General features: G+C 37.8%; 3 protein-coding genes and 1 non-coding gene across 4 annotated transcripts in view; 3 read left to right on the plus strand and 1 right to left on the minus strand.

Moving 5' to 3' along the window:
• pgrmc1 (progesterone receptor membrane component 1) overlaps positions 1-1,503 on the plus strand; it is a 5,076-nt gene extending 3,573 nt beyond the window's left edge. The window contains exons 2-3 of the mRNA XM_024266529.2: positions 150-305; positions 375-1,503. Coding sequence (XP_024122297.1) covers positions 150-305; positions 375-469 — 251 coding nt within the window. The 3' untranslated portion in view covers positions 470-1,503. The remainder of the gene's footprint in view (positions 1-149; positions 306-374) is intronic.
• Positions 1,504-1,766: 263 nt separating this feature from the next.
• trnal-caa lies at positions 1,767-1,877 on the minus strand. Its single transcript has 2 exons — positions 1,840-1,877; positions 1,767-1,812 (listed from the first exon to the last, which is right to left on the minus strand). It is a non-coding gene; the product is annotated as a tRNA-Leu (tRNA).
• A 185-nt stretch (positions 1,878-2,062) lies between these two features.
• On the plus strand, positions 2,063-5,078 carry LOC112143004 (cytochrome c oxidase subunit 7B, mitochondrial). Its single transcript, XM_024266726.2, has 3 exons — positions 2,063-2,208; positions 3,472-3,587; positions 4,857-5,078. Exons 1-3 carry the CDS (start codon positions 2,172-2,174, stop codon positions 4,938-4,940), a joined length of 237 nt encoding a protein of 78 aa, XP_024122494.1. The 5' UTR covers positions 2,063-2,171; the 3' UTR covers positions 4,941-5,078.
• A 902-nt stretch (positions 5,079-5,980) lies between these two features.
• Positions 5,981-14,714, plus strand: pgk1 (phosphoglycerate kinase 1). The gene is made up of 11 exons (XM_024265862.2): positions 5,981-6,173; positions 8,846-8,896; positions 8,973-9,128; positions 9,207-9,351; positions 9,888-9,991; positions 10,859-10,978; positions 11,352-11,466; positions 11,854-12,033; positions 12,105-12,282; positions 14,053-14,151; positions 14,227-14,714. Exons 1-11 carry the CDS (start codon positions 6,109-6,111, stop codon positions 14,265-14,267), a joined length of 1,254 nt encoding a protein of 417 aa, XP_024121630.1. The 5' UTR covers positions 5,981-6,108; the 3' UTR covers positions 14,268-14,714.
• The last annotated feature ends 10,156 nt before the right edge of the window (positions 14,715-24,870 follow it).

A 24,870-nucleotide genomic window follows, 5' to 3' on the forward strand; every position in this document is an offset into this window, starting at 1 on the left:
GTGCGAGGCCGTCAGGAAATTCTTCTGAGGGTGTGTTCATGCCAAGGAACTTTCTTGATTTTTTTTCAGAAAGGGTTTTGTTTTTTTCTTAAGGTCGGACTCAAAGCAGCAGGAAAAGTCTGTAATTTTCTTTTTTTTCCGTCCTGCAGAGGGGCCCTACGGCGTGTTTGCTGGCCGGGACGCTTCCAGAGGCCTGGCCACCTTCTGCTTGGACAAAGAGTCTCTGAAGGACGAGTACGACGACCTGTCGGACCTGAACGCCATGCAGCAGGACAGCCTGGCTGAGTGGGAGGCTCAGTTCACCTGTGAGTCGAGACGACGCATCAAACCTCAGATAAAATGAAGTAAAAACTGATTTGTTCGCCTTCTTTCAGTTAAATACGACTACATCGGCAAGCTCCTGAAGCCCGGAGAGGAGCCCACAGAGTACACCGACGACGACGAGGGGAAGGACAAGAAGGGCGACTAGAGCAGAGCGAGCGGCGATCTGACGGATGCCTTAGTGTTGGTTAAATGACACATTCAACTTTTATTTAGTTCCAGTCTGTACACACTACTACTGCTTAAGGACCAATCCATGTTTATCCACTTTTCTCATCTTTGAGGACATTAACCGACGCTCCGCTGCCAGCTCGAGCTTCAGCTCACTTCCTGTGTTTTATCTCACGACTGATTGGCTGTTGGATTCATTTCCACAATATTTCAAGAAGTAGATCTCATTTTAATCAAAATAATTCGATGAAAGCTGGAAAGTCTTTGACCAGAAATATGTTTTTTTTTTCTTACGTTATTAGAAATCCCTTAGTCTTTTTATTTTTAAATAAAAACTACCTTTAGAGATAGAGCGGATTGTTAGTCACCAACAAGTGAGACGTTTAGATCATCTCATCTCGAGCTTCTTCTGAATCTATATCAAAACTGCAACAAAACCAAACATTTGCAGCTTTTTGCTCTGTAGTTTTCTCCTCGCGTTCACAGCTTTTCTATCTTCATCTCTGCTGCAATACTCATAAATTGCAGTCACTCTCTCTTAAAACTAAGTGATACATTTCAAATAAAGAAAAATACTTTTTAAAAACCCATCATTTTTTTTGTGTGCGTGACTTATTGTTCAGTTTGAAGAGAAATAACCTGTGATGATCATGTTGGAGCCCTCAAACAAACACTTCACAAAATTATAATCCCATGATGGAAAAGACTCTTCTCTTAAACAATTTCAATCCATACTGTTTTCTTCAGGCAATCAAAGCATTAGTAATGCATCCTTATAATAAAGTTTGTGTAGTTCTACAGAAATTGTTTATATTTGTAGAGATTACTTAAAGAAGATGCTATTTTCCTGACTGCAGAGGTTTTTTTGTATTGAAGCTTCACTGTTGTCATCCCTTTAACTTCTCATAAGGTGATTTTAATTTTACATGTACATAATATTCTTCTGTCATTATGTGATAATCCTCAATGATATTTTTGATTTAATAAAAAAATGCAAAATGATGACTTGAATCTGTTTTGATTCATTGTTTGAGAATATTGCTAAATAAATATTTAAATTACATGTTATGGATGCAAAAGATCAATTTAAGATACTGTCTTCAAACATATGACTGAAAAACAACATCCTACACCTGACGAGAATCAAATTTAATCTGGCTATTATAGATATTGCTTAACCGTGTGATACAGATTGAAGTCAAAACATGTTCTGGGAACAATCATTTGAAACTTTCCGATCCAAATGGACAAAAAAAAAAGTAGAAAAAGGTATGTGTCAGAAGTGGGATTCGAACCCACGCCTCCATTCGGAGACCAGAATACCCGTGTTAGCGGAAGGCATTGAACCTTGAGTCTGGCGCCTTAGACCACTCGGCCATCCTGACACGATGGGAAAGGGAGTCGCGGGTAATAGATTTAAACACGATTTCTGAAATGTGTCAACAGATGCTGTTCAGGTTTTATCGTATTACTAACACAAGTTTTGTCTATTGTAAAGCCTTATAAATGTTGCATATCTTTTTTAAACGTATTATTTGTGTTCTTTTTTTAAGCTATGATGCCTAAAATTCCTATTTTACTTGGGTACCTGAACGCAACCACTTCCGGTATATGTGCACTCAGCAGCCATATTGTATTTCCGTTCTTCAAGGGTATCTGAAGACACAAGGCCAGGCAACATGTACCGGTTTGCAAAGGCTGCGGCTAACATCAGCAGTAAGAGGGCTTTTTTACTTTGTAACTGTTGTGAAAGTCGTGTTACTAAACCAGAGAACACGATAGTTTAGTTGACAAAAGGTCGGTTCGCCTTCTGTCGTACAGCTACATAGTGACATGCTAACTGTTAGCCAATTAGCATAGCTTCAGGAGAGTTTCTATATATATATATATAAAAATATTGTTTGTAAAGAGTCCACATATCGAACTATGAATTAGATTATTGATTATAGATGGTACGAGAACTGACCGTGTAATTCATACCTTATAAAACACAATGCCCTTGCTTCATAGCCTGTTTAGTTGGTGTGTTAACTCTGCTAAATAAAGTTATACGTTTGTCACATTATTAAAAAAAATTAAGTTCATTTCAATGTTAAGTTCATTTGTTTAGATGTAAATGATAATAACCATATCGTCAATCAGTATTCGGGGTTTAGCTAAGTGCACCTAAATAAGGACATATAATTCTATCCTACTAAGCTGTAATAAACTATTTTAAATAGTTTTTTTCTAACGATATGATATGCTTTTCATTACAAAAAGTAATTGCTTATCTGTCTGATCATTCATATGAACTTAAATAGCATCCTACCTGTAACCGACAGGATTTTTCATTATTATAACTGCCTGGGAAATATTTCAAAAGAATTTGAGCATTTCTTTATTTATGTGGTCAGGCTAAACTTTCAGTATTGTGAATTTTTCCGTTTTCTTTTGTGCAAACATGTTGGAACAAAGGGTCACCTCCCAACTTTTCTTTCAACAAAGTTGGGAGCATGGATTGAAATTGTCCTTGAAATTGTCCGAACTCTATTGCTTTGCTGAAGCAGTGCTCCTTATAAAGCCCAGCTCCTGAACACAACATCACACCATATTTGACCTTTTGCTTTAATGTACATTTGCCTCAATGCAGTTAACACAGTGCCATTCTGTTGGGCCTTCTCACAGCACACCACTGGGAGGTGCTTCAGCCCATCTGACCTTAAAGTATGGCTCTTTTGGTAGCTGTTATTGCGCAGGTGGCGTCCCCAGTCAGTGGTCGCTGGCTCACCTTGCACAGGTTTACTGCAGGTTAGGAGCTGTGACTGATTTTGCACATAATAGATGAAGTAAATGCCACACCCTTTTGTATTTGGGCACTGACGTTAAAAAGAGTTTGAGTGGATCCAGAGAAAATGAGCAATTGTAGTCTATTTTTAAATGGAGCTTTCAGGGTTTGTTTGACTCCTGGGATCACGGAGGTTTTGTGTTGTCGTGCAGGTCGGGCTGCTCAGCAGGTGAGGCATGGATCCAGCGCCCAGCAGAGCTTCCACGCCAAGTACGGCTTGGGGGTGATGGTCAGTGGGACCGTTTTCTGCACAGCTGTCTGGGGATATGTAAGTCTGATTATGTGGTTCTTAACTTTCATGTGATCAGAGCAGTTTATTCTTATAAAAAAATAATTCCCCTGTTTGTTTAACATTTCAGTGTAAAAAAAAAAAGAAGTTGGGATAAACTTTACCAACTTGTTTTAAGCAAATATTGAACAAATTGTAGCATTTCAAAGATATTAATTCAAAATATAAATATAATATTCTGTTAACACAAATTTATTCTCACCAAATAAAACTCAATTTCAAAAAACTCTTGTAGTACAGTAAGTTGTATTTTTTTTTTAAAAAGTGTTTTAAAACAACTTTCGAGTGGGGAAAAAATGTGCACATGAACTTTAAATCCATTAAAATATTTTTGAAATGAGTAAATCAAAGTAAAGTTACAGTCCAGGGATAACATTAGTTTTTATGGATTTCTGTTCTTTTTTTCACATTTTTTAAGACTACATCTATTTCAAAATATAAATTTTTGTCAGAATATTTTTATAAATTGAAGTTCAGTGAATATATAAACACTTTATTGGTACTTTATATAGAACACACAATGAATTTGCTCAAAAACATTCATGTTTTTTGGAAGGTTTCTGACAAACCAGTTGGCTGCTACAACAAATAAATCACTTTTAAATGCCATGTTTTGACATTTTCATTTTATTATGAACATTTTAAATAATATTTCTTTTTAAGTTTGCGATTTTCTGACTGAAATGGCACAATCTAAATTGTAACTAACAATGGCCACTAGAGGGCAGTGGAGGCTTATTTAAAAAAATATGGCTTCCTCCCACCGTCCAAAAACATGCTTCATAGGTTAATTGGTGACTCTAAATTGACCCTAGGTGTGACTGTGAGAGTGAATGTGTGTGTGATTGAGGCCCTGCGACAGACTGGCGATCTGTCCAGGGTGTACCCCGCCTTCGCCCATCAGTAGCCGGGATAGGCTCCGGCACCCCGCGACCCCGAAAGGGAAGCAGCGGTCAAGAAAATGGATGGATGGATGTTTAAATTTGAAAGATGTATCTTTGTTGGTAAACTTTGTTTAAAAAGTAAGGAAAATACTTTTTGTTTGTTTTAAAAAAAATATTACAAGTTTAAGGCACAGCTCCTCTAAATAGTTGATTTCTTTTTGTCCTATTTACTTTGTTCTAAGACTTGTTTTTACCTTCTCCTTGTAATATTTCCTTATTTTTTAATTAATTATGTGTGTAGACTGGATTTATCTGATAAAGTTTGATGTTTTACTTCATGAATGTGTGTTCTGTCTCTGTGCAGGTTTTGACTCAGACTGGCATTGCCTGGAACTTGTCACCTGTTGGGAAGGTGATGCCCAAAGAGTGGAGACAGGCTGAAGAGTGAAGATCCAACATGATAGACCTGCTTCTCGACTGAGACACCACCTGGTTGTACAGATGACAAACCAATACCTGCTTGTTCAGTGAATTCCTGTGTTTATTCCAACATGTTGCTTTGTCCAAAATAAATTGCGTAATTCTACTCGTTGTTTTGTGTGAATTAAGCTCATAATTAGCTCAATATAGCATCTAAATAAAGGATTGGGAAGGGTGGAGTACATATTTTAAATGATCTAAATCCAGTTTATATGTAAAATGTTAAATTAAAGTATAACTTCTATTTGGCATTTGTGGTAAATTATCTAAATATATGATCTCTAAGGTCAGCTATATATATATATATTTAGGAGTGTAAAATATTTATTAATATTAGTGCTAAACAAAAATCTTAATCATTCATTTGCTTCACTCCATTGAAAAGTTTAAGTTTTAAAACGGATTCTGAATACTTAATTGCTAAAATCCCCTTGAAATACACTTTGAGAAGGTATTTTTAAAAAGGTATTGCATTTGTTTTCATTGGTTTTGGACTGATAACAGTATTTTTTCAAACTCTCCTGCTTTGTGTTCAAAGTGTTTTTCAAATCTCAGTTACAAGGCCAATTTGTTTCAAAAGAACTGTAAATTTTAAAGAATCTAGTTTGATCCTAAAACACTTAGCAATAGACTCACAAGCATTGCTGAATCACAAAATCACAGAGAAGTGTAAATTAATTATTGTATGGTTGGAGAAAAGTCAATTTTCAACTTGCCTGTCAACTGTGGATGGGGGCGTGTGTGAGGCTTGCTGCGCCTTTTAATCCAGTGTGGTTTTAAAATGGGCATTAAATTATGTTTTGCGACCCTAAAAGTTCTATACTTTTGAAAAATTGTAGGAAAGATGGGAATGGCATAGTTTCTGGAAAAAGGGAAGTTTTATTTTGAAATTTCATCTGATTGGCAAACCACGCAGGGCTGCGTGGTTTGCGCAGAAGATGAACAGCTTCATTGTCCAATCAGACCTCACGCTCGCCTTCCGGATCAGCCAATCATCAGAGGAGGAATGGCTTTGGGCCCGCCCAGACGCTCTCAGTCTGTGCTGCGCTAAGGTCACCGCTGTCATTCGGTAGCTAACTATCCATCAGGCGGAGCAGTCTCATTCAGGAACAGAAGAATCCCAGAAACCGAGCAAAATGTCTCTGTCTAACAAACTTACCCTGGATAAGGTGGACGTTAACGGGAAGCGGGTCATCATGAGGTAAGCGTAAAACAGCTTCCGGTTAATATAAGATCATTTTAAATGTTTCGTGTTAGCTTGTAAACCAACACACCTCCGGAAACCGAGTGTGGCCAAATCTCCTTTTAACGAACACAGTTTGACGTTAACACTCGAACGAGATGCGTCCCGGTTTCGGAGTAATTTCAGGGCATTAGGGGAGACAGGAAGTGAACTTGTTGCTGGTCACGTTTTCGGTGATACGTGCCTGTAGGGAGATGCTGCATGGATGAAGAGCCTGCATCCCAGACGCAGCTGAGGCCTTTAAAACACACCAATCTGACCAGTTTGTCCCAAAAAAGTCAAATTATATAATACCAAGACACTCCACCAAATATCAGTGAGAATTTATCAATAAATATGTCAATATTTCCATAAAATCTTCTCACGTACAGTCAATTGCATTCAATCAAATCAAACTTTATTGATAAAGGAATTTGGGAACAAAATAACAAAATAATGTCAAAAACAAAAATCTATAAAATACACTCAACTAGAAGTAAGCAGTTTTTTCTATGTAGTTTTTAGGTCCGCGTTTTAAATAACTTTTTTCACTTTTAGGTTATAGAACTTTTAACAAACCAACATTTTAAAGAAAAAATAAACAGTTTCCCTTTAAAAAATTACAGCTTTATGATTTTTGCCTTGCATTAAATTAAAAATATAGTGTTTTTATGTTTTAAATATATATAGTGTGGTATTTATGTTTTATTTTTTTGCAATTTTATCTACAGTTTATGACTCATCAAGCTATGGAATTAGCCTAAAATAGTTTATTGGATAGCAGTTTTTAAGGCTGAGTATTATTGAAACTCTTGAATTTAAAATGTTTAGTTTTGATTTCAAAATAAAAAACAAAGGAAAGAAATCCAATAATAACTTAACATTTATAGACACAAGACTATTTTTTCAATGAAGATATAAACAATCACATAATCCCAAATTGGATTTTTAACCTCATATTTTTAATTTTCACTGTATTTTTTTCATGTAATCTACTTTTGAGACATTTGTTAGCATCATTTTTACTTCAGTTCTCCTACTGTCATTGTGATGATTATTATTTTACTGCTTTAATCAATAGTAATAAATTAGTGTGTGTGTGTTTTTTTAAGAGAATAGATTAAGTCAAGAAGGAAAAGATGTTTTCTTCTCGAAGCTGCCGGTTTAAATCCCTTTTTTATTTGTAGAAGAAGAAAAATAAATCTGAATTATACTTAAATCAACCTACTAATGTTGAAGCTCAAATTAAGATTCATTCTCTGGGTTCAGCGAGAGCTCTTCTGCAGACCAGCCTTCACTCCAGAGTGAAGAGTTTGAAGGTGTCGCCCCGTTTGGAAATGTCAGGAAACTGTGAGGTGATGCAACAGCAGGCGACACAGAACAAGGGTCGGCCTCCGCCTGCAACACTCGTGTTAAAGGTCGAACTCCAGCCGACATGATGCAGAAAGGATCTGATCCCCATGTATTCAGAGTTTTCTTAATCCCTGATTCCTCTGAGTTATCAACAGGTGGAAACTCCACAGCGGCGTTTGAACGAGCCGACTGCTGCTGAACTGCTGATGTTCAGATTTCAGGATAAGACAGAGGATTGCTGTGATAATAGAAGCAGCTGTAGGGGGGGTGCAGCAGCTGATCGAGTGTCTGGTCAGATCCATCAATGGAGGGAGGGCTGGTTATGTAACCGACTGTAGGAGAATGGAAGCAGCGTCTCATGTGTGGCTGCATGTTCAGTCAGACACCTTCTAGCTGCTTCAAAATGTCCGTTTTTACTATTACCAGCTGGATTTCATGATCTATCCTTTGGTTTTAATTTAAAATTAAAAAAAAAAAAACAACTGAATTTATTCCCTAAAGGGAAATTAGAAGTCACTCGGGCCTTTTCAAAACTGAGGATTTATTCCAATAAAAATTACTTAGAAGATTATTAATACATTTATGAATCATTTTATTCTACTATCTGAAGCAATAAACATCATTTCAGTTTGTTTTTTTGTGTATGAACTTTTCTCTTTTTTTACTTTAAATAAAAAAAAAATATATATATATATATATATATATATATATATATATATATATATATTAGCAAAATTGTGCACTTATGACCTTTTATGAGCTGGTTTGTCAGCCGATCTGATAGTGCTGTCTGATAAATCAAATTTATTGATTCAAATTAGTTGTTTTAAGATAATTTACTTTTGGGAAAATTTGGATTTTATTTGCCTAATCCGTTTGAAGGCTGCTTATGCTAAAAGTGGGAGGAGGACAAATTAGTTTCTCCTTATGAGATGCTAAAGCTAGCAGCAGCTCACCAAACGCCTGCTTTTTACAAATATAATTTTAAGTTGCACTTTGTGTTCAGGCCAATTTACAAAAATAGATGTTAAGTTAAAATAGTTTTTGTCAAATATAATCTGTCATTTGTCATTTTTGTCAAACGGATGGTAAAAAAAAATGAAATCGGATTTGGGGTGAAAAAAAAAAAATATAGTTTTTGGCCATATCACTCAGTCCTAGTGGAAATGATCAGTGAAACTCTGTGGTTAACATGAGTTTTTGACCAAACATGAGGCTGAATGAGATCATTATCAAATTAAAATCCTCCCATGATGCATTGCATCTTCCCTCATCAGACTTTTGCTCTGTTCTTCCAGGGTCGACTTCAACGTTCCCATGAAGGACAAACAGATAACAAACAACCAGAGGTAAACCTCCTGAATCAAAGCTGTCTCATGACTTCAGACGTTAAAATCATTTCTGACCAGTTATTTTATTTATCAGGATTAAGGCAGCAGTTCCCAGCATCCAACACTGTCTGGACCACGGAGCCAAGAGCGTGGTGCTGATGAGCCACCTGGGCCGTCCCGATGGAAACGCCATGCCAGAGAAATACTCCCTGGAGCCTGTGGCTGCGGAGCTCAAGAGCCTGCTGGGAAGGCGAGTTCATCACCTTTCAAGTTAGGATCTGATTGAACTGAACCCGATGAAGGTTAACACGTTCTCTCCGCGCTGCAGAGACGTCACCTTCCTGAAGGACTGCGTGGGTCCCGACGTGGAAGCTGCCTGCGCCAACCCTGCTGCCGGATCCGTCATCCTGCTGGAAAACCTGCGCTTCCACGTGGAAGAGGAGGGAAAAGGCAAAGACGCTGCCGGAAACAAGGTGTCTGATCTATTTCACACCTGGAGGCGACACTTTTGCATAGCAGAAACTTCACTGCTAAAAGTTTAGTTGAGTTTCTTTTAACCAGAGGAGGTTGGTGCTGCAGAGCAGCCGCTCCTTCCTGACCTGCTGACATTTGCTCTGAAGGTCAGCAGGCTTTTCTCGTCCCGAGAGGCCGCGTCTGCCCGCATGCCGGCTGGTTTCTTTAGCCAGTTTATTTATTGATAGTGACATTCGTGGAAGCGTGAACTCTCCCGACCTTTGCTTCACGCCGACCTCCTCTTTAAAGTGCAGCTGAAACCAGATCCACAGTTCCTGCTGCATCACGACAGAGAGGAGCTGCTCCTCTCTAAGCATGCTGCAGCGAGTTCAGGGGCAAACCTGCTGAGTCATGCTGCACGAGCTGCAGCTCCTCCCGTCCAAATGATGTTAAAGTGAAAACATAGCAGCGTGTGAGCACACAAACACTGAAGCCTCACAGAAAACATGCCTGAAGGACCTTTGAGCTTCACCTGCTGACACTTGTGTCTCTGCAGACCAAGGCCACGCAGGAGCAGATCGACGCTTTCCGGGCGTCTCTGTCCAAACTCGGAGACGTTTACATCAACGACGCCTTTGGCACGGCTCACAGAGCCCACAGGTGAGACGAGTCATCATGTACCATTCGCACATTACAGCGGTAAAGAAAAAAGCGGTAAAAGTAAAAACTCTTTTTGATATCGTCCTGACTAACAGAGAAAACTGACAAAAAAAAATTCACTAAAACTACATTTCCCAGAGTCCCACCCTTTCATATCATGGAAAAGTGTTTGTAGAAACCAAAAGGATTTTATTCAGTGGTTGGGAAATATTGAGGTTTAGAAACATTGCTGGTAGTCGAGAGGATATTTCAAATGAAGATGAAGCTTGTAGCGTCCAGTTTTGAACTCTGAGGGCACTTCAGGGTCTGAGGTCACACGTCTGACCGTCCAGCCAAACCTATCAAATCGTGTCGATGTGTTCATCCAACACAAACACTGCTGTGTTGGATGCAGGCAGGAAGTGTTTTCCCAGCATCCTCGGGGAGGGTTTGTGTCCTGACTCAGTTCTTAAAGCTAATGATGGAGTATTTCCTGTTAAGCAGCTTAACTTGTAAAAGGTTTTGTGCAAAAGACAAATGAGGATAAAATGTTCCATCCAGTGAGCTATTTAGGCTGGAGTTGCTACGCTAGCTTGTTGCATACGCAAAGTTGGATGCCATATTGGATATGTCGAGATGTTTACTCCTGTAGAAGAAGAATGTGACTTTTCACAAGTAAATTATTACTGTCTGCAATTTCATTGTTTACTGACCTTTCCAATATGGCGTAGCTCTTCACGTATCTTAGACAATTACAACAGGCTAGCTTAGCATCTTTAGCAATATTGGTTCCGTTCTCTGCACAAAACTCATGACATCATTTCCTCTCCATGCTGAGTTCTCACAGAGCATAAATCTGGAGCTTCTGATCGCTCTTCTTCCCCGCAGCTCCATGGTGGGAGTGAACCTTCCCCAGAAGGCTGCTGGCTTCCTCATGAAGAAGGAGCTGGACTACTTCGCCATGGCGCTGGAGAAACCCCAGAGGCCCTTCCTGGCCATCCTGGGGGGGTGAGTGATACTTTGGTTCAGGTGTAAACTTGTGCTGCATCGCGGCTTCAGTCTTGGAGGTTCACAGCAGTTTGTCTGAACTTGTGAGCTTTGGTTTGTAGGTTCCTCCACACAGATGCATCTTCAGAGTCACAGATGGATTCTCAATTTTAAGGGCACATGTGATCATTAATATTTATGACTTGTCTGCTGGGAAGAGCGCCCCCATCTGTCTCTAAATAGAGCTGTAATCTCATTATTTTATCTGAAGTGGCGACACGGCACTTTGTCTCTGACCTGAACTAGTTTGATCATCTTTTTATATAAAGTGAAATGTTTGACCTGAAGTTTTTTGTGATTTGGTTTGTAAGGTTTCGTCTGCTTGTGATTTCAGAGCGAAGGTGAAAGATAAGATCCAGCTGATCAACAACATGCTGGATAAGGTCAATGAGATGATCATCGGAGGCGGCATGGCCTTCACCTTCCTCAAAGTCCTCAACAACATGGAGGTGAGGAACGCTGAGCCCCCCAGACATGTTGGTTTGATGGATGAAGAACTGCAGCGCAGACTGAAATGGACTCGAGTGTTTTTGGGTTTAAGCTGAACTCCTGCATTGTTCCTATTAGTGTTACTTCGTTATCTCTTCTATTTTTCACGGAGTCAGAAGCCTGATTTCATAAGTTTCTGGGTTTTATCAGCTGCAGGGTTTTCAGTTTCATGCTGTTTAAACAAAATTGTGAAACTTTTTTTTTTCCAGTCATGTTCACGTTCCTAACCTCCACTTGACCGCTTAAACAAACGAAACCTGAACTTTCAAGTCCACTTTTCATTCTTTTTTTTTTTTTTTTTACGGACTGACTTTTTCACACCAACGATGCGTTCACTGTCCCGTCAGATCGGTACGTCTCTGTTTGACGAGGAGGGCGCCGCCATCGTCAAAGACCTGATGGCCAAAGCCGAGAAGAACGGAGTGAAGATCACGCTGCCCGTCGACTTCGTCACGGCTGATAAGTTCGACGAGAAAGCCACCACCGGCTCCGCCACCGTCGCTGCAGGCATCCCCGCCGGCTGGATGGTGAGGACCCATCAGATGCTGGGGCCTCTCCTTCATTCTGAAATAAAAAAACATGAGTTTTGTCTCTGCAGGGTCTGGACTGTGGACCTGAGAGCTCCAAGGCCTACGCTGAGGCGGTGGGCAGGGCCAAGCAGATCGTGTGGAACGGTCCGGTCGGCGTCTTTGAGTGGGAGAACTTCGCAAAGGGAACCAAGAACCTGATGGACAAAGTGGTGGAGGTGACCCAAGCGGGCTGCATCACCATCATCGGTGAGGAAGACGAGGAGTTTGATCTGGTTTTCTCAGCAGCAAACTGAAACCTCTGTGAGATTTAAGAGTTTTCAGGGGTTTTAACATAAATGTTCAGTTTGGTTTTGCTTCTGCAAACGAAATCCATGTTTTTAATGATGTGACTAAATAAATCTAGAATTTAGAGACAAGAAGTGACTCAGAAAAAAGAAAAAAATCTGATTGGCTGAAGAGGCTGAACTCTGGTGACCAATGAAAGCTGCTGATTGGTTCATAAATATAAATTGAATATTTTGTATTAAGTTTAAAGGTTAATATTTGAAATTCTGTGTTTTTATATGAACTTTAACAAATTATGATGTATTTTAAGAGCAACAAATCTTAGAGGACAAACAGCTAGCAGAATTAACAAAGCAATGTTTTGTTTTTTTTTTACATATTTTTACATAAGGCCACAAAATAAATAAATATACATTTATGAGAAAAACGTCATAAAATTATGAGAAAAAAGTTGTATATTTATCAGAAAAAGTAAAAAATGTACAAGAATAAAGTTGTAAAATTATTAGAATAAAGTTGTAATTTTAAACTCTTAGAGCTATAAATACACAACCAAATATATATTTGAAAATTTTTTATTTTTTAAATTTTATGGTTGCACTAGTAGACTGTCATCAAATCAAAATTAAATTTTAATAAATACAAATTACTTAATTTTATAGATCTGTTTTAGTCTTTTTTGGTCTATGATCATTCTCATGCAAATTGGTCAATTTATTTAAAAGTCAACCTTAAATTTTACACTAAATTTAGTTTTAGTGAAAAAATATAAAATCATGTTTTTGTTCATTTTGGATCTGGGACATTTCTAAATGTCCAAAAACCAAATTTTTGTTACTTTTAAAATTTTTAATTTTTAATTAATGGAACAATTGATACCAACCATCAAGAAGAACCTGATCTGTAACTCCCAGGAACAGCGCCCTCTGCTGTCCAAGTTTGGGAACTTCACCTGGTAATGAAGATTATATCCTCAATCCTGTGTGTTTGGTTGTTAACCTAAAAACAGTGAGCTCTGTCAGTCAAAAGAGCTGACATTGACATCAAAACTGAAAAACTCCAACATTGGTCCAACTCCTAGTGAACTTCATGGAGTCTCCAAACTTCAGATTTCACTGTTGCCCACCGATGCAGGCATAGCAAACGAAAACCATTTATTTATTTAGGATCATTGATTAATCTAGTTCAAAGTACCAAGATGTCCAGGAAAAAAAAGGACAAAATACAAATATTTTTTTATTCCATCACATCTGCTAGTGAAGCTTTATTTAGCAGAAGGTCATTTAGTGCTGCTGCAGTTTTTTTCCCTTTGAACTTAAAACAAATGAAATAACAAAAACCAAAACACACCGTAAGGATACCGGAAGGAGGTTTTAATAGCGTTACATATAATTACTATATACCATTATTTAAACTTTGCTGGTTTTTAAAGTTTGTAGATTTATAACAGTATTGGTGTGGAGAGCTTCCAAAAGTGGTGTTTCCTTTGTCGCTCGCATGATTCCCTGATTCGAGCTGAACTACAGGATTTGACATGTGATAGGACTATTTTGGGAATGTGGGCGTGGTTTACAAAAAACCTCAGTTGTCAAGGAAATCCAAAAGTTTACTTTTGCCGATTTGTCTGAAAATTGCATTGACATGTTCATCATCGACGGGCAACCAAAAAATATTGTGGTTGCTATGGAGACTCCAGTTCTTTGACACTTCTGCCATGCATGTTCTGTCCAGGTGGGGGCGACACTGCCACGTGCTGCGCCAAATGGAACACAGAAGACAAGGTCAGCCACGTCAGCACAGGAGGCGGAGCCAGTCTGGAGCTGCTGGAGGGTGAGCGTGTGCGCCCGCAGCGTGGCAGCACGCCAAGTGTCCTGCAGCTCTGACGTTTCTCCGTCTGTGTTTCAGGGAAAGTCCTCCCCGGCGTGGACGCCCTCAGCAGCGTCTAAAGCCGCCACCAGCCGTGAGGAGGATAGCAGCTCAACCAGATTCCTGAAACACCCCCCAGAAGTGACTAACAACACCCCCCCCCCATGCTGTACCAGGGAGGGGCGCCCTCCTCCTCCTCTCAGACCCGCTGTCATTAACCAGTAGAGAGCTCCGCCTTACGTCTCCTGAGCGAACTGCAGCGAGCGCCGCAGCCTCTAGGGCGCGTGACGGTGAAGGCGGCCGCCTGCTCTCGCCGCGACGACAAACTTGAACACTGGCTCTTCTGTGTGTGACTGAGCCTCAACGGGATCTTCACTGCACCTCCAGCAGCTTCATAACGTGCATCTGTGTAGAGATTGTGAACGTGTCTTGATGTTACATTTACTGTTTGCTGCGGTCGTCTGTCTTTTCTGAGCAGTTTCAGACGGAGGTGATCCGTTCTAATAAAACTGTCTGTGTCAAAGCGACTGGCGTTTCCTGACTGAAACTGCAGACTGTCTGTGGCTGAGCTGTCAAAAGGGTGAGAGGCAGATGTGTAAAAACCATTTTCTAGCTTTTATAGCTACCAGTGGCGGGCCGTGCATTTCACACCTAGGCCTTCAGTAGTGCTCCATCTGAATCAATCCAACCCTCATTAACTATTTTATGGCAATAAAACTTCTACTGCAGGTACAGCTGCCACACACACACCAAAAGCATAAAAAATAACCTGATAAAATTTCAATATTATGTAGGGAGATAGCAAAATTTTACTCACCAAAAATCCAGATTATTTAAACACAAAATCCATCCTTTCTTTCCTCAAGATTTCAATCACTCTGTGGTGCAGAATCCGTGCGTTTCGCAGATGGAGAGTGTTCCGTGGCTGAGCTGGAAAAGGCTGCATGCGGGAAATGTTCTGGTATTCCTGAAGCCTCTTATGGTCCAGGAGGGAGACAAACATCAGTTTTTGTGATCTTGAAATCTGGTCTGTGTCTGGAAAATAATATTGTCGGTAGTGCGCGCGAGGATTTTGCGCTGCACCTCTTCGTGCGCTCGGAGCGCCCGCGGTGCGTTCAGGGGCCTCGTAGATTTCCTTGTATCAGCTTCACTCCCGTTCAACGGAGTCACGGAACTCCTTTACCCGTGCCAGACAAAACTGTGCCACAACTTTACCCAGACATTCATTTTCAACCGAAAATCAGACGATGAGACGCTTTCCACTGACAACATCTTCAAACCTGACACGCCGCTCCTCGGCACCTGTGTCCGTCACATAACGCAGAACCAGAGCGAGCTGCGAGCTGTCCAATCAAAGCTCGTGAAAATGATGACGTTTCCGTGCGCCTGCTAGCTGGCGTTGGTTTCGCCTACTCCAAATCTGATTGGTTGAAGCAACAGTTTGGTCGACAATTATTTTATGCTACAGGGCCCGCAGAACTGATTGTGAAGGCCTCCGGGCAGATTTCTTTGACCCTAGCAACAAATGGTGCTGCAATGTGATTGGTTAATGCTTAAATAGGAAAATACACGTCTGGAAGCAGCGCAACCAGGGAGACAGCAATGAAAGGACGAAGACAGAGCATTTGGAATTATAGAATACGTATTCACGGAAATAAATAATAATTAATATCAGTCTGTGATTCAGATATTTTTAGGCCAGCAGAGAAGGCCTTGCAGGCCCTGACGGCCCGCCACTGATAGCTACAGATGTGCTTGTTCCTGACAGAAGAGGAGCTTCAATGTTTGAAGCAACAAATCAGTTAGAAGATTTCTGATTTGAATCCTGACAGAGTCGATTCTCTCAAGTCTTCTTCACAAAGTCCCTAAACAGCCTTCATCTGTTGACGGTTGATTCTGTGGTTTCTCTGGTGTCAATCTGTCCCAGAATGGGGTCCCACAATGCACTGGTGATGTGTGGAGTTAACCTAATCTCCCCCCTGCTGCGGCAGCGACTCCTGTGACCCGATTTAAACCTTCACAGAGAACTGGACAAATAAATCAAAATTAGTTAAAAGAAAACAAAAGTAGAAGTAATAAGCCTGTCTTATTGTGAAAATAATTGCACCATAAGCTCTGTTCTTTGCATAACTTTTAATTTGAAATAATTTTCTATCAAGAACATCTTCATTCTACTCATAAATCAAAATCCCAATCAGATTTAGAGCAAGACTTTGACCAGAAACTAACATTTTTATTAAATAAAACAGTTAAAAAGTAATTGAACCCTAGCTTTTATTGTGAAATAATTGATGTTTTTAGTATTTTATTTCAAGTCATAAATTTAGATCTTACTCAAATTTAAGTCTAGATTCTGACTAGAAACCAATATGTTTTAAACTGGAAAAAATCCTGATAAAGTAATTCTGTTGTTTGCAAAACTTTTTTATTTTGAAAAAGTGGAGCGTTTTCTATCATAGAACATTTTAACTCAACTCATAAATCAAAATCCTAATCTGTTTAAGGTCCAGACTAGAAACTAGCACTTTTTAAAATAAAATATTTAAAACAACAGCTGTGACAAAGTAATTGCCCCCTAAAATCTATTCTTTACACATGATTTTACAATGAAAGAATCTAAGAGTTTAGGATCAATAACATTCTATTTAAATCATAAATCAGAAGCTCAATCAATTTTAGGTTCAGTAAAAAATAAAAGTAACTGAACTCTGTTTTTGGTGAAACTTAATAAAATATTGGAGTAATTTCTGTCAAGAACACTTAATATCAAGTCATGAATCAGAATCGCTCCAGACTCTGATAAATAACAGTTTTACATTTCAAAATAAAGCTGCGATGAAATATTTGCCCCCAAACTTGATAACTTTAAAATCCTTGGTGCCAAAAACTGCCATCAGGCATTTGAGGTAACTGTTTTTATTTCGTTTTTCACATTGATTTAAACATTTTGTTACTTTTAATCCATCAGAGGAGGCTAAGCTGTAACACAACACCGACCATGACACTGCCACCTCCATTAATACTGTATTTATAGAACAATAGAATAGAACATTCATTCTTTGTCTCATTAGTCCACAGAACATTTGTCTGAACATTTTTGGTAAAAATCCACGAGACGGGTCAAGTAAGACCCGCTGTTCATGATGGTTCTGGTCTCAAAAGCTGATAGAAATAGACTGCAAACAGAACTTCTCCTAATAACAGCTTAAATTGTGTTTGACATGTTTAATATTTTGATCTGGCAAAAATAAAATTCTCTTCTGTTGATTAGAAATAAAAGAATGATGTCACATAAAACACATCCGACAGACTAAACACTGTAGTCGTATCCAACATTTCAGCTCCAGTCGGTCCAGTCAGTCGTCTCGTCCTCATTTCTCCACTAGATGGCAGATGGATTTCACAGCTGGAAGAACCGGGAGAGATCTTTCAAGACGCACAGGAATCTTGAAATGTGAGACTTCATTCTCCATTTTCGTTCACATAATCCGACTCCTCTGTTATTAAAAAAAAGAGAAAAATTAACATAAAATGCTGTTTAAAAATGTGTGAACTTCAGAGTGAAAGAAATCATGATTTTTTTTTCATTTCAATTTAAACAAATAATAATTTAAACAAATAATATTAATTGTGGCCAATTTTAGAATTTTTTTAGGGAAAACAAACAAAAAATCCAACAGATAGTTTTATATATTCATCTTCCAAAAGTTAATTTAGCTGATGTGACTATACTGGAAAACCTATGAGGTAAAAATGTCAACATTTTTCTGATCTTAAAATCAGTTTCTGCTCTACAGACTTCAGTTGTTCAAACAAAAATACCACTTTTTTTTCTGTCAGATGGATTTCTCCTTTAAAGTTACATAAATAACATTCCCCAGATGTTAGGAAGCCTCTTGAAGAAAAGCTCCTCTCAAATAAAAGAGAAATCAAAACCCATTGACTGTTATTTTGTAAATTCAAGATGGCGGCCAATTCCCAAGGTCAAAGGTCAACAAAAGTTTATGGGGTCATTTTTAGCTTAAAATTGTAATTTTGGAAAAAAAACAATAATCTACAAAAAATAAATAAGAGTGTTTCATTTGTCAATTTTTTTACTTTTTAACCTCTTTTCCTCTTAACGCTTTAAAGAAGTATTGCCACAAAAACTATTAAAAACTCAAGGAAAATTTTCAACAAGTAAATACACAGAGCAAAGAGTGTCAACTTGTCCACATATTTCGGTAACTTCAAACCTGTGCTTCGATAAAGAACTCTCCAAACAGACATCTTACCATCAAGACAGAAGTTAGAGTATATGAGGCTAGTATTCTGATTACTCTTCTTGTTGGACAACTAATGGTCATCAGGAAAACTCTCTTAGTGCTTTTCATACAAGATCACTTAGATTGGAGCCACACTTGGGACACAATAACTAACGAAGAACTCTTCCATGCGACTGACTAAACTTCTGTCATCCCTGTTGAAACTCATGTGACTAAGAAGGGAAGGTCATGAAAAGTGGAGCAAAAGACTATTTAGTCAGCCACCAATTGTGCAAGTTTGAGTAATTTTCATCATATGTATACCTCAACTATGAGAGACAAAATGAGAAAAAGAAAAATCCAGAAAATCACATTGTCTGATTTTTAGTGAATGTTTTTGCAAATTATAGTGGACATTAAGTATACAAACAAGCAAGATTTCTTACTGTCACAGATCTATAACTTCCGTAAGAAGATCCTCTGTCCTCCACTCATCCACAACCTCAAACACTTCAAACTCCACTATAACAAAGAGCTGTCTAAGGACACCAGAAACAAAACTGTCGACCTGCACCTGGCTGGGAGGACTGAATCTGCAATAGTGGGAGTAATTATAAGGAAATGGAAGACGTACAAGACCACTGATTGGAGGAGAAAGAATGCTGAGTTGCATTCAAGGAACACCATTCCCTGCTGTAAAGCATGGGGGTGGAAACATCATGATATACTCTAGAGGAGATCTGCATGGAGGAATGGGCCAAAATACCAGCAACAGTTGGTGAAAACCTTGTGAAGAGTATTGATTTGAATTTTTATCATTGACCAAATACTTATTTTCAATCACAATTTACAAATAAATTCTTTCAAAATCAGACAATGTGATTTTTTAAATTATTTTTTTACATTCTGTCTCTCACAGTTGAGGTGTTTCTGTGAACATTATAGACTTCTCATTGATGACTAACAATTTTTTAGGCCATGCTGTACATTTACATAAGCATAAATGCATATTTTTTCTTTTTTCTACTGCAGGGTTATTTACTATGAAAATAGGTTTGACACAAGTTTTTGATAAACGAAAATACCCATATCTTAAATATTCTTTTTCACATTTAACATTAGTTTTTCCAAAAACTTTTAAGAGTAAAAGCATAAATAGAATATGATAAATTTAGGACCACGTTCAGTCTTCTTCACAGGTGAAAGTGTTTGTTTAAACCACCAACGTCTCCCTTTTACTGCTTGGTTCTCCTATTTAGAGAGAACCAGTGACCTGTTTCTAACTAAATATTTGAGTGCGTTTTGTGAAACTTACCAACCACTTTGTCAAGGAAGCTAGAGTTCTCATAGTCTTCATCTGTTTGGTGATAGAACCGTTTAAATCATTCATGTCTTACTCATCAAAAATAAAAATAAAAAGTTGTTCTAATTGAATGTAAACCTGTACGTACCCTCTTCAACCGGCTCTGAGTTGAAAATATTCTCATAATCTTCTTGATTTTGATCAGAATCTGAAAAAAAAAAAAAAAAACAGAAGGAAGTCGGTGAATTTTCACAAACCAGCCTTTGATAAAAAGAGTTTTAAAAATACTGACCGTTTCTTGTGTTTTCATACTCAGATATTCCTATTGGAGCCCTGGGAAAAAAACACATTTAGCTGTGGAGGATGGAAGCTCTTGATAAAGTGTTTCTTTAACATGCCAGAAGTACACAAATCTAATTTTTATTTCATATAAGTCCCCAACTATTATCAAAATAAAGTCACAAGTCACTTGGGTTAGCATCATGCTGCATTGAATAAAGCTCTTCAGAAGGAGGTACGTCACTCTAACATCTCTAGAATTTACAATCTCCAATGTTCTGTCTCAAACCCGTCTGGAATAATTTTCAATCTAGTTTCTGTGAGTCAGAATGTGTGAAAAAACAAAAGATTAATGAGTTGACCTTTGTGCACAACATGGACGTGAACCAGCAACACATTACAGCTCAAACTTTCCTAAGACTGTTCACATATTAAAAATAATGTCAATTCAGATAGAGTACAGGTTAATATTTGATAATAATCTGAACTTTTTCATACAAAAGTATGTTTTATGTTTGATTGTTACATTATAAGGTGCTTCATCACGTTAGTCTAATAAGAAAAAGAAAACTACAAACTTCTGTTTTTTTAACTTCATGAATCAAACTTTGATCTCCCCAAAGAATTTTTTCCCTACAAGTGCAAAACTCCCCCACACCATGAATCTTACTCCGCCGTGCTTTCCTGAAGGATCAGAGTTAGCCTAACTGTGATGTGCTCTTCAAACACAAAAACTGCAGGACTGAATCTGAATTTTGTTTTGATAAATGTTTAAGTGGAGAAGTTTTGACGCTTTAAATGACAAAGTCAACACTTACACATATTCTGGACTTGACTTGAAAGGAACTACAACGACAAAATGCATCAGTCAGTTATATAGTCAATTTGTTTTCAAAAATAGAATAAAAGCAGAAATAACGACTAATTTGTTCTGTGAATTTACTCACATTCTGTGACGTTTTGATAGTCAGACTGGTCAGGAACTAAGAAAAAAAAATGTAAAAAGACATAAAGATGTAAAAAGCAGAACCTCCAAAGGAACACAGATGGTTTAATCACTGTTTACCTTCAGGAAATGCAGCCTCCTCAGGAACTTCCCTGAAAAACAAGGAGAGTGTCTTTATCTGGGTTTCATCCTGAGCCCCAATCCCAACAAATCAGCTTCAAGTGCTGTGAAAAAATATTTGTGTAAATCTGATATATATATTTTTATTATTTTAAATATTTTTAACCATTGACACAAAAATAAAATACAGTTTTTAAATTGGTTCAGGGAAAAAAGTGTGGAACTGGGGAACTGCAGATCATGACGTGGGACTTCTGAAATGACGTGGGACTTAATTGGTTTGACTAATCACAAAATGTAAATGTGATACCTCAATTCAACCTGTAGGGGGCAGCACACAGACAGTTTTTCACTATATTTTCAAGAATTAAAAAAGTTTATTTTAATTTGTTAAAATTTTGTGACAAAAAGACAGAACTTTTAAAGCCCCATTTACAGAGGTCAACAACCAAAAAAAGTTGATTTAGGGTTTAGTTAGCCTTTAATGATCTGGATGAGTCGTTATTCCAGTCATTTTGGTTGGTCGCTCCTCAAAATATTCTGCAGTGTCTTAAAGTCTTAAAAATATCCTAGTAAACTATTCCAGCTTAATAAATAAAAGGAACTTTGTTTCTAATTTGCTGCTGAACTTTAGACAATTGCATGATGTTTCTTTTAAATATCTTTGAGTTTATTTCCTTCAGTCAGATGAATTTTACAGGTCTAGGTGGAACCAAATTTATGTGCGTTCAGTAAAATTAAACTTATCCTTGGAATCCATTTATTTTAAGGGTCAGGTAGTTATTTTCTCAAGTAAACGAAATAAAAATACATTTTTTAAACTGTGTTTTAAAAATGATGTTGACAGGAATCCATCAAATGTGACAAATTTGTAAAAGTAAGAAAAAACTATAACAATAAAAAGGCTTTTTCATTACATTGTTTTGTAGTTCTATAAGTTTATCTGATCCGGTGTTCATTTTTTCAGAAAAAATCCAAAACTTTTGTCATCCTGTGTTAAATATTTCTGAACCAAGAAACGATTTTGGTTCACAAAATCAAATCAAATTAAAATAAATATTTATTTATGACCGTAGAGATTACATCTGCACGGTTACTTTGTGGCCGAAGGATGTGGTCTCAGACTATTTAACACCAAAGGAGGACGTTCAGCGGCTGCAAAAATAAAAACTCGGCAAACTTTTTAACACATGAATAAACATAAGACAACAGCTTTACATCGAAAAGGAAACAACTTATAAAAATAGGCTTTTATTTTTAAAGAGAAATCCGTTCATGAAACGTTTCAGCTCCTCCAGTAAATAGTAACAGGTCTCAACCACACAGAAGAACTATGCAATAAGAGCATTTCCTTCCTCTTTAAATGTGAAATATTTATACGTACTCTGTAGTTGGAGATATTTGATAGGACCTGTTGACTGAAAGACACAACAATAAAAGAAAAACATTATTTTAGGGGTACTTTAAGGGAAACATTTAGTTTTTCTTTAATTACTTTACCTGTTTTTGATCGAACCACCGCAAATTTACTTCCCCCACGTTGACTTTCAACAAAAGAAAAATTTAATAAAATCCACAAATTAACATTTTTCTCAAGTTGAACTAGCACAAAAAATATTTGAATGAGTCTATAATAACAGAAATGGATTTTAAAAAAATGAATGAAATAATGAGGAAGTGTTTTCATGGTTTTTTCTTAGAGAGAAATCATCATGATGACATGCTTCTGTATGCACAAATAATCAACACTCACAATGTTTGCGGATTGTAGACTTGAGAGTCTTCATGAATGGTTTCTGCAACAAAGACAATTAAAAGACAAAAAAATATAAAATGTTGATTAAGGAATTTTTTATTTTTTAGACTTTGCAAATGTCCCATAAGCCACGTTCTACATAGTTTGGGTTGCCGCTGTCATGAATCGGTCCCCCGTCTCCTCCTCTGGTCATCAGCCGGACCCATTACTACACTTCCCATCAGCCCCTGCTGTCACTCCCAGAAGCCCCACAGCTGTTTTCCATCTGCAGTCACTCCCACCAGTTTTTATTCCGAGCACTGAGCGCTGTTCAGTGCGAAGTCTTGTTTGTGCCACTCTGAGCGTTCTCATCCTGACCTACTACTACTGAACTACTTTTTATTGTTTCTGTTTTTGGCCGCCATTGCCTTGAATATTTTTATCTTATTGTCACTAATAATGAAAATTAAACTAACCATTGACCTGAAATCAAGTTGACAAAAAAACTGAAATTTGTCTATAGGCACAACTTGTGTTGATTAAAAAAAGATGCTTAGTTACTCCAAGTTTGTCCTCAGTGATTTTTGTAGTGAAGAATTACAATCATTTTAGAACTTTTTCCTTCTCTCGAAAACATGTTTATTCAATTAATTTTATATTTTTCTATCTTTAAAATAGAAAAAAAAATAGAAAAACACAAAATGAATGGAATAAACGTACAAATCTTCTCTTGAAACTGTTTCTGAGTGGAAACACCTAGACAGCCATGTTTCCTCGACTCATTTTTCTGCTTCGCTCCATGGCTTGTCGTGTTGCTCAAAGGCTCAAGCAGTGAGGCGTCAAACCCACGCTCACACAGTTATCTGACGATCTGCAACAGCAAACATCTGTGCGAAGCTGCTTTGACCACACAGGATGAGTTTAGCTGCTTGATAACCTTGACCTTATTGAGAGTGGATGTAGAAAGAGCACAAATCCAACATTTTTGGTTGATTTTTTTAAGTGTGATACCATCCGCCACACAAAAACACAACTGCCCAGTTTTACGATCACATTGTAGCGAGTGTGAAGTGAACGTGACGCTTGAGCATTTCAGCTACTGCAGCTGTGAACTCTCAATCGGTGACACAAAGATTTTAGCAGACGTTTTTAATCCATTTCAAACCTTTCAGAAGTAAATACTTGTTCAAAAACAGACTTGAGATAAAATTAGCTAAATCTCTGCAGCTGTTGTTGGAATACAACACACAGAAAGACCGATGCAAATCTAATGGCTGACGTATTTCGTTTGATTAAACTAATCTTCAGTTTTTATGTGCATGGATGCTGCATTTGTGTGTGGAACTTTCAATAAAGTTCAACATGGTGGGGGGAGTTTAGTGTTATGGGAATGTTTTGCTGTTTCAAGATCAGCAAACCAGGTGTATAAAATAAGATAATAATTGTAATAGTACATAATAAATTGCATTAAAAAGGCCCACTTTGATAAGAAAATTAGTGTTTTTTGTGTGTTCAACAAGTTTTTGTGGCATATTTTGAAAGAAAATTAAGAAATTTAAGCTTAAAATTGCATTTCTGAGTATTTCTTTATTCAAATATTTGTGAAAAAGGAAAGAAATGCTTGAAAAGCTTGTGGGTGTGACATAAAACCACAAGCTCCCCTCTTCAAATCATTCTGCTGCATCCACAATGTACATTTTTGTTTTTTTCATTGGATCAAAACTGTTCGTTTAGACAGCTCCAGTATTGCTCACTATTTTTGTTGCACCAGTAATGTTAGCTTGGAGCTGTGAGGGGCTGTAAGCTAACTAGTTCTAGAAAAGGACACAAGTTTTTTTCTGCTTGTGCACTTTGCAAAAAGAGAAAAGAGGACAACCACCTGAGACTCTGTCGTTTACGGTGGCCATCTCCACCACAGAACTGTCAGATAAGCTTACAGTCCATCCTCTAAAGGAGCACTTACGAGATTTCCTCTTGCAGCGGAGGCACAGAAGTGACAGCAGACTCAGAGAAACAACTGACACAACAGTCAGGACTGCAGTCAGTAAACTGGACG

The sequence above is a fragment of the Oryzias melastigma genome, linkage group LG14 (assembly GCF_002922805.2).
Source record: "Oryzias melastigma strain HK-1 linkage group LG14, ASM292280v2, whole genome shotgun sequence".
Lineage (NCBI taxonomy): Eukaryota > Metazoa > Chordata > Actinopteri > Beloniformes > Adrianichthyidae > Oryzias > Oryzias melastigma.